Here is a 10,016-nt window from a genome sequence, read left to right on the forward strand (position 1 = left end):
TGGCTGCTGGTGAGGGAGAGAGAAGCAGGGTCTGATCACCCTGCTTCTCTCTCCCAGCCTCGCCAGCAGCTGCTGCCACTGCTGATCAGCCCTGCTTCTCTCTCCAAGAGGTCAGCAGTTCAGCCCGCTCACCTGCTGTGCGCGCAGCCTGGTGAATGGTCGAGCCTCCCGGTCATTGCTGATGTGACGGACCCAGGGTTTTTATATATTAGGATATTGCTTTTAAAAAGTTTAATATATGGTATCACACTATGTTTAAACTTCCATAGCTTGCTTTTTTAATGAAATATTTTCTTTCCAAGATCTAGCTATGTTGATAAATATAGGTCTGGTTTATTTATTTATGTCTCCATTCACCTAGTGAAAGGCATTTGTATTGTTTCTGTGTTGAGTATCTAGAAGTGGAACTGATGGGTCACAGGGTGTAGGCATTGTGCCAGTTATTAGGCTATTGTGCGCCAGCTCCAAACCTGTCCTTCTATGCTGTGCTTTGTGATGCTGGGGCTGTGACTGTACAAAACATGTTTCTGTCTTGCCAGCTGCTCCTTGTTGGGCCTCCCTGTTTATCTGAGCATCAAGCTCGTTTTATTCTTTGCCTGAAAAATACCCTTTAGAGCTGTCTTTAGTGGAGGTCTGTTAGGGCAAACCTCAACTTCGAGAATGTTTTCTATTTTACCTTATTTGCTAAAGAAAACTAACTCTTTTGCTTTTAATATTTGGTGACACTATACCAGGGTAAATTGATGCTAAATTAAAAACCTTTTTTTGCTATTCACCCCTGAATGTCCCATAATGATTATGATGACCCAAGATATTTGAATTAATCATCAGATTTTCCCCAATACAGCATACACTTGAATATACAGATTACACTTTCTGCATTTTGTATACAGCATGCCCTCACTCCCATCAACTAAATATTAATTAAATTTATCAAGATGCCATCTCATCAGTTCTTTCAATCTCCATTCCATCCATTTAAAACATTAAATTTGATGGTGGGTTTTTTTTGTAGAACTCAGAGAAACATTTTATTTAACAGTCAGATGGAAGAGATGCATAGGGCAAGGTATGGGGTAAGGATGTGGTACATCATGCCCCTGAGTGCATCACTCTTCCCAGATCTTTGTATATTCACCGACTTTGACGTTCTCCAAAACCCATCTTTTTGGGTGTTTATGGAGGTTTCATTACATACACATGGCTGATTAAATCAGTGGCCATTGGTGATTAAACTTAATCTCCAGCCCCACTCCCCTCCCAGGAGTTCCTCTTTTTAATTTATTGGGGTGATATTGGTTAATAAAATTATATAGGTTTCAAGTACATAATTCTATAATACACCATCTGTATATTTATTGTGTGTTCATCACCCCAAGTCAAGTCTCCTCCTGTCATCATTTATCTCCCCTATACCCTTCTCTACCTCCCTCTAGCCCCCTTTCCCTCTGTTAATCACCATACTGTTGTCTGTCTATGAGTGTTCCCCTTGTAACTTAATTCTTTCACCTTTTTTCATCTAGCCTCCCAATCACACTTCTGTTGACAGCTGTCAATCTGTTCTCTATCTATGAGTCAGTTTCTATTCTGTTTTAGTTTATTTTGTTCATTAGATTCCACATATGAGTGTGTGGGGCGCGGCTAGAGGGTTAAGCCTCAGACTGACCTGTTGGCAAAGTCACAAACAAGTCCCAGCTTAGAGGGCATAGTCCTCTTAGCATAATTAGGCTTGACCTTATAACGCTCCCTAGATCTTATCTGGGAAGCTAATGGGCTGTGGGAGGTGTAGCAAGTGCTGCCAAAACAAGTGAAACTCACAAGAACAGTGTAACTATGGTAACCACTTCCTTGTTTACCTCTGACTATAAAATAAAGGCTCAGCTTGCCTCTGGATCTTTCTCTGTGGCCTCAGCCAGGCACAGGAAGATCCACGGAGACTAAAGAGAGCTATGCTGATCATCTGAACGCTGTCTCCATATAAATCATTCTTCGCGGACTCTGTCCACACCTTTGGGAACCCCTGGCCTGCTGGGGCTGGACCCCAGCATAATTGGAATCATATGGTATTTGTCTTTCACTTAGCATAATAATCTCCATCTAGGCCAGCCGTGGGCAAACTACGGCCCGCGGGCCGGATTCGGCCCGTTTGAAATGAATAAAACTAAAAAAAAAAAAAGACCGTACCCTTTTATGTAATGATGTTTACTTTGAATTTATATTAGTTCACACAAACACTCCATCCATGCTTTTGTTCCGGCCCTCCGGTCCAGTTTAAGAACCCATTGTGGCCCTCGAGTCAAAAAGTTTGCCCACCCCTGATCTAGGCTGTTGCAAAGAGTAAGATTTCATTCCGTTTTTATGGCCAAATTTGATGTTTTAAAATTATTGTTATGGAAATGGCAAGCGTAAACAAAAGTAATCTGTAATGATAGAAAGCAGATTAGTGATTGCCTCTGAGTTGGGAATTAACTCCTAAGTGGTAGGTGGGAACTTTCTGGAGTGGTGGAACTATTCTGTATCTTGATTGGAGTGTTTGTTAATGGGTATATATAATAGTCATCCAATGAGTAAACTTCAGATCTATGCATTTTATTGTATGTAAATTATGTCTCAATTAAAATTTAAAAAATAATAGCCCAAGTGGCTCAGTGGTTGAGCATCGACTCATGCACCAGGAGGCCCTTGTTCAATTCCCAGCCAGAGCACCTGCCCGGGTTGCGGGTTCGATCCCCAGCAGGGGGTGTTCAGGAGGCAGCCGATTGACATTGATGTTTATATCGCTTTCTCCCTCTCCCTTCCTGTCTCTCTAAAATCAATAAAAAACATATTAAACAACAATAAAAAGTTTCCTCTTCTCACACCAGGAGCTGTCTGGAAGAAAACCAGGAATCTTGAACACTAGATCAGATGAAAGACATTGGCAATGGGAGACTTAGTCCTCCCTAGGCTTTAGAAGTGGTCTTACTCCCAACTTAGCCACAAGAGCAGGTACTAACCTACGTGAAATTCCAACACAGTATATGCTGATACCACACTAGCTTCACCTTGCTAACCACCATTGGCCATGAGTACAGTGTCTTTGACTTTTAAAAGGCCCAGTCACAATGTTGCTGACTCTGCATCAACTGTCATCACTGTGCCTGCTGATCCCCATTAGCCACTAATAGTGTCTGGATGCAATGATGCCTGAGTACAGTGCATACTGGCTGTGGAAACAACCCAAATGTCCATCAGCTGATGAGTGGATAATCAAAATGTGGTATAACCATACAATGGTATATTATTCAGTAATAGAAATAAATGATGTACTGATACACACTGCAACATGTATGAACTTTGAAAACATTACTTCAGAGAAGCCAGTCACAAAAGACCACATATTGTATGATTCCATTTATATGAAATGTCTAGATTAGTGAATACTATGGAGACAGAAAGTAGATTAGCAGTTGTCTAGGGCTGAGGTCGGGGGAGGTGGGAGAAATGCGGAGTGACTGCTAATGGGTATGGGGTTTCTTTTGGGGATGATGAAAACATTTGAAAATACTATTGTGATGGTTGCACAGCTCTGTAATATGCTAAAATTAATTTAATTGCCACATTAAATGGATAAATTTTACTGTATGTGAATTGCAACTCAATAAAGTTTAAAAAATTGTGACTAGGTCATAAAAAAATTTAATTAGTGCTTGCTTGTATTTAAAAAAAATACTGCCTTTTCCTTGTCCTAGCTGTGTGTCCTTGGGGAAATCATATTACCTATCTATACCTCAGTTTGTACATCTATAAAATGGGGATAAAATAATGCAATCTACACAAAAGTACTCTTAATATGCATGTAGAAAATGAATGTATCTGCCCGGCCGGCATAGCTCAGTGGTTGTGCATCGACTTATGAACCAGGAGGTCTCAGTTTGATTCCCGGTCAGAACTCATACCTGGGTTTCAGGCTCAGTCCCCAGTGTGGGGTGTGCAGGAGGCAGCCAACCAATGATTTTTCTCTCATCATTGATGTTTCTATCTCTCTCTCCCTCTCCCTTCCTCTCTGAAATCAATAAAAAATATATATTAAAAAAAGTATATATCTTAACCAAATTGGAAGAAAAAGAAAATCAAAACTAAGTATTGAAACCCAATTTCTCACTCATTGTTTTTCAAACAAGAATCTCAAAGAAAGCAAAGGCTTCGTTGGGCGAGACTGAAAGTCCAGAGTCCTGGGACTCAGAGGCAGTCACTAAAGGGATAAGAAGACTGGGGTCTTGCCCTAACCGGTTTGGCTCATTCGATAGAGCGTCGGCCTGCGGACTGAAGGGTCCCAGGTTCGATTCCGGTTAAGGGCATGTACCTTGGTTGCAGGCACATCCCCAGTGGGATGTATGCAGGAGGCAGCTGGTCGATGTTTCTCTCTCATCGATGTTTCTAACTCTCTATCCCTCTCCCTTCCTCTCTGTAAAAAATAAATAAAATATATTTTAAAAAAAGACTGGGGTCTGCAACTTGCATAAATGATAGCTTTGGGGATACAGGTTAGAAGATATGCATAGTTTCTTTGGGTGTGAATAATCACTTGCTGCCATAGCATGGAATTAATGAGGGAACAATTGCCACCTTTAGATGTGTGCAATGTTTAATAACTATATTCCTGTAACATAAGCTAGAGCTTTGCCTAATTTACCAATGCATAAAGTCAGACTTATTTTTTACAATTCTATTTAATTTTTAAAAAATATACCATGGTGACTTAGCAGAGGGAAGAGAAAGAACAGTTCCTCATGGCAGTCTTTTCTGTGTCTTAAATGTCAATAATCACAAAAACTTCTGTCTTCTCACAGATCTGCATTCCCAAGTAGGTTTTTGCCTTGACTTCAGTGCCCTGCAGGTATGTGGACAATGAAAATGTTTCTCCCACCTTAGAAATTTGAAAAAATTTTGGCCAGTATTGAGTCCCTTTACATTCCAGGGTATGAAGAACCAACCAGTGCTAAATTTATAAAGCCTTTTATCCATAAAGTGAAACATTAGAAATTACAAATAATCTCCTGAGGTCTCTATTTCTACCATTTGTAGGAGCTTGAGGGTCCCTGTATGAAAGCAAAAAGTCTATTGCCCAAAGACTTTATTGAAGAGTCTCCCTACACATATACTTGTGTATCAACTATGGCGATGCAGTTACTTGGATTTGGGGGATTCTTGGCTTTGTTTGCTTCCTGCTCACTTCACCTGTAGTCTGTCCTATCTACTTCCCCCTGCACAATTGTTTCAGCATCAGGCACTCCTCTTCCCCACTGAGACATATGATGTACACCCAGATGAAGGCTTTTTCAATCACTGCCTTTTTCGAGTTTTTCTCAACTATGAGTTTTCTGGTGTTTAATGAGATTTCATCTATTAGGACCAATCACTGTTCTCTGATCTCTGTACATTGGTTTGTTGGCTGTCCTTTTAATACCTGCAATTGTTAAACAGAGTTACCATATGATTTTAAAATATATATATATTTTTATTGATTTCAGAGAGGAAGGGAGAAGGAGAGAGAGATAGAAACATCAATGATGAGAGAGAATCATTGATCGGCTGCCTCCTGCATGCCCCACACTGGGGATCGAGCCCACAACCCAGGAATGTGCCCTTGGCTGGAATCGAACTTGGGACCCTTCAGTCCACAGGTTGACGCTCTATCCACTGAGCCAATCTGGCTAGGGTACCATATGATTTTTAAAATATATATATATTTACTGATTTCTGAGAGGAAGGGAGAGGGGGAGAGAGAGAGAAACACATCAATGATGGGAGAGAATAATTCCCAGATGAAGGCTTTTTCAGTCACTGCCTTTATAGACTTTTTCTCTACTATGAGTTTTCTGGTGTTTAATGAGATTTGATCTGTTAGTGAAGGCCTTCCGACATTCTGTACAAGCATAGGGTTTCTTTCCTGTATGAATTATTTGATGCATATTTAGTGTTGCTTTCTGAATGAAAGCTTTCCCACACTTGCTGCATTCGTATTGTCTCTCTCCAGTATGAGATTTCTGATGGATAGTGAGGCGAGACTTCCAGGTGAAGGTTTTTCCACAGTCACTGCATTGATAGGGTTTCTCTCTAGTATGGATTTTCTGGTGTGTTATGAGATTTGACCTGTCAGTGAATGCTTTTCCACATTCAGCACATATATTGCGTTTCTCTCCTGTGTGAATTTTCTGATGCACACGGAGTTGTGACTTCTTAGTGAAGCATTTTCCACAGTCACTGCATTCATAAGGCTTCTCTCCAGTATGAATTCTATGATGGGCAATGAAGTGTGATTTCTGGATGAAGGCCTTCCCACAGTCAGGACAAACATAGGGTTTCTCTCCTGTATGGATTCTCTGATGCACACTTAGTGTTGATTTCTGGATAAAGGCTTTCCCACACTCATTGCATTCATAGTGTCTCTCTCCAATATGAGATTTCTGATGGATAGTGAGGCGTGACTTCCATATGAAGGCTTTTCCACAGCCATTGCATTTATAGGGTTTCTCTCCAGTATGAGTTTTCTGGTGTTTAATGAGATTTGATTGATCACTGAAAGCCTTCCCACATTCAGCACATGTATAGGGTTTCTCTCCAGTATGAGTTTTTTGATGTGTAGTGAGATTTGTCCTATGAGTAAAGACCTTTCCACATTCTGCACATATATAGGGTTTCTCTCCTGTGTGAATTCTTCGATGCACATGGAGTTGTGACTTCTTAGTGAATGATTTTCCACAGTCACCGCATTCGTAAGGCTTCTCTCCGGTATGAATTCTCTGGTGTGTATTGAAATGTGATTTCTGGATGAAGGCCTTCCCACATTCAGTGCATACATAGGGTTTCTCTCCTGTGTGAATTCTTTGATGCATCCTGAGTGCTGATTTTCTTGTGAAGGCTTTTCCACACTCACTGCATGCATAGAGTTTCTCTCCAGTATGAGTTTTCTGATGCATATTGAGGTCTGAATTCTGGGAGAAGCCTCTTCCACATTCGCTGCATTCATAAGGTTTTTCTCCTGTATGAATTCTCATATGTCTAAAGAGATATGATCTGTGGGAAAAGGCCTTTCCACACTCACTGCATTTGTAGGGTTTCTGCCCAGTATGAATTTTCTGATGTGTAATGAGATTTGACTTGAGAGTAAAAGCTTTCCCACATTGAGTGCATATATAGGGTTTTGCTCTTGTAGAAACACACTGAGCTACATCCATTTGGGGCTTCTGAGTGAAGACTTTCTCACTGTTGTTGCATTCATGGGATTTTTCTCCAGCATGAATTTTCTGATGCTCAAAGAGATCTGACTTCTGGGTGAAGTTCTTTATATACTCAGTACATACATAAAGTTTCCCCCTAGTATGAATTTTTTGATGGTGGATGAGAACTTGTTTGTGGCCAAGATGTTTTCCACATTGATTATGTTCACAAGCATTTGCTCCTGTATTATTAACATTCTCATTCTTAGTACAGGAAGAGCTATGGGCAAAATCGTTGCCATTTCCAAAAATCTTGCCAAGATTCAATGTTGCATTGCTTTTATTATGATTATGCAAGTTTAAAGTATTCTTCAAACTCTTTCCAAATATGTCACAGTTATGGAGTCTTTTAATTGAAGGAACAAGCTTGGTACTCACATGAATTATTTTTTCAATATTTTTACATTCATAGCCCCTCTCTTTAATGAATACTTTCACATGACTTACAGGGTTATTTTGGTTTTCCTGAAATCTCTCTAGCTGGTCATTATCTTGCCACAATTCTTCTAAAATGGAACACAATGAATCATCTTCTATGATTTGACCAAATTTCTCACAGTGGAATGAAACTTCTCCAGAAATTCTCTGTTGTTGGGTTTTCCCAATATTCTTATCTAAAAAGAAAAAGAAAAAATGAAAATAACTCAAAGAACAAGTAGCAGAGGATAGCAGGTATGTGTAGTTCAGATAGGATGAACACAAAGTTCATATGACAATATTGAAAATAGTAATAATGTAGTGATATAAAATTCTTCTAGAACACTCACTATATGCAAAACTATATTTAATATTTGGAATGTTCCAAGTGCTTTACTTAAAACAGCTCATTTAATCCTCACTGAACTCTAAAGAGGTAGCTATCATTATCGATCATGTTTCACAGATAAGACAATAGAAGCACAGAGAAGTTTATAACTTGCTGAAGATAAAATAGCTTAATAAGTGAAAGAGATGGGATTTGAAACCTGGGAATCCATATTCACTAGTAGGAGGTCTGGATAGTGAGTAGAGAAACCAGAAGAATAAACTAAAGTCTGTTAAAAGGAAGCCTGACATACAAGAAATATTTTGGGTTGTATGTTCTTATTACATATCAGCTTTAAAACCTTACTAATCTCTCTGCTTCTTCTTGCTTTTTCTTTCTGAACCATTATGAGCATCAACATTAAACTGTTATTGCATTCATGGGATTTATAATTTATAGATATACATTCCTTTATATCTATAGGAAAAACTCTTACAACACCAGCCATCTTGACATAGACAAACAATAAATAGGTATCTGTGCTCCAACTCTGTAGCCAGCTGCAAGTGTTCATTGGTCCCAGGAATGAATGAATGAATGAATGAATACACACACACACACACACACACACACACACACACACACACATACATTTCAGCGAGGAAGGGAGAGGGAGAGAGAGGTAGAAACATCAATGATGAGAATCATTGATAGGCTGCCTCCTGCACGCCTCACACTGGGGATCGAGCCCCCACAACCTGGGCATGTGCCCTGACCAGGAATCTAACTGTGACCTCCTTCCTGATTCATAGGTCGATGCTCAACCACTGAGCCACGCCAGGCTGGGCGGAATATATGCTTTTAACAAGTATAAAATAAGAGAGGGAAAGCCATCTATGGCAGAAACTTCAAGCCATCCACCAAAATCTATTTACCGCTCCTTTTATAGGAACAGAATATAGGTTAGCATTATATTGACCAGCTTCACTTTGTTCTCACCAGTGGAGTATGAGCAGAAGTGATAAGGTCTGAGCAGGTCAGATCTTAAGATAGTGGGCAAATCTCCATTTCTCCTTTCCCTTCCCACTGGACACAATAGTGACCCAACATTAACCACACAACTGACAACAATGCCTTAGGACAGTGGTCGGCAAACTGCGGCTCGCGAGCCACATATGTACAGTGCGATTGAAACTTCGTGGCCCATGCGCAGAAGTTGGTATTTTGTGGAAGAGCCACACTCAAGGGGCCAAAGAGCCGCATGTGGCTCGCGAGCTGCAGTTTGCCGACCACTGCATGGCAGAACAATGATTTGAAACATGGTTCCTGAGTGATGCGTCAGGGTTAGAGTTGTCTTGTTAAATGAACCCATTCACCTCAGAATTCTTATGAGAGGATATACATTTATATTAAACTTGTTTTATTCCTCTGTGTATATTCAAAATGGATTGACCTTGATATTAGTTCTCATTTCAGCACACCTCTAGGGAGGTTGTTTCTGCTATGAATATATAAAGAAATATGGTACCATACACATTGATACTCAAAGTGGCACAGTTTTGTGTTATAACAGAAAGAATTAATACACAAAGACTGAAATTATTAACAGTGCATGCAGTTGTCTTCCCTTTCCAAATATATTCTATGGTCTTAGCAGACACTTGAAAAATCCTTCTGAAAGACAGCAAAATATCCTCCTCTATCTCCCCAAATTCAATAAATGTAAGTTAAAATTTACCAAATAAGCTCCATGTTTCACTTCGGAAAATGGAAGACTGTGCCAGTTATCAATTTTTTTTTAAAATATATTTTATTGATTTTTTACAGAGAGGAAGGGAGAGAGATAGAGAGTTAGAAACATCGATGAGAGAGAAACATCGATCAGCTGCCTCCTGACATCTCCCACTGGGGATGTGCCCGCAACCCAGGTACATGCCCTTGACCGGAATTGAACCTGGGACCTTTCAGTCCGCAGGCCGACGCTCTATCCACTGAGCCAAACCGGTTTC

General features: G+C 40.0%; 2 protein-coding genes across 4 annotated transcripts in view; one reads left to right on the forward strand and one right to left on the reverse strand.

Moving 5' to 3' along the window:
• Positions 1–10,016, forward strand: part of LOC102244238 (zinc finger protein 157) — a 38,995-nt gene that overhangs the window by 13,547 nt on the left and 15,432 nt on the right. The gene's annotated exons all lie outside the window — the stretch shown is intronic.
• ZNF41 (zinc finger protein 41) overlaps positions 5,747–10,016 on the reverse strand; it is an 18,185-nt gene continuing 13,915 nt past the window's right edge. For all 3 annotated transcript variants that reach the window (XM_014543509.1, XM_014543507.1, XM_014543508.1), the window contains one exon: positions 5,747–7,876. In XM_014543509.1, the coding sequence (XP_014398995.1) occupies positions 5,820–7,876 (2,057 nt within the window). In that variant the 3' untranslated portion in view covers positions 5,747–5,819. The remainder of the gene's footprint in view (positions 7,877–10,016) is intronic.

This window comes from Myotis brandtii, unplaced genomic scaffold (genome assembly GCF_000412655.1).
Source record: "Myotis brandtii unplaced genomic scaffold, ASM41265v1 scaffold327, whole genome shotgun sequence".
In the NCBI taxonomy this organism is placed as follows: domain Eukaryota; kingdom Metazoa; phylum Chordata; class Mammalia; order Chiroptera; family Vespertilionidae; genus Myotis; species Myotis brandtii.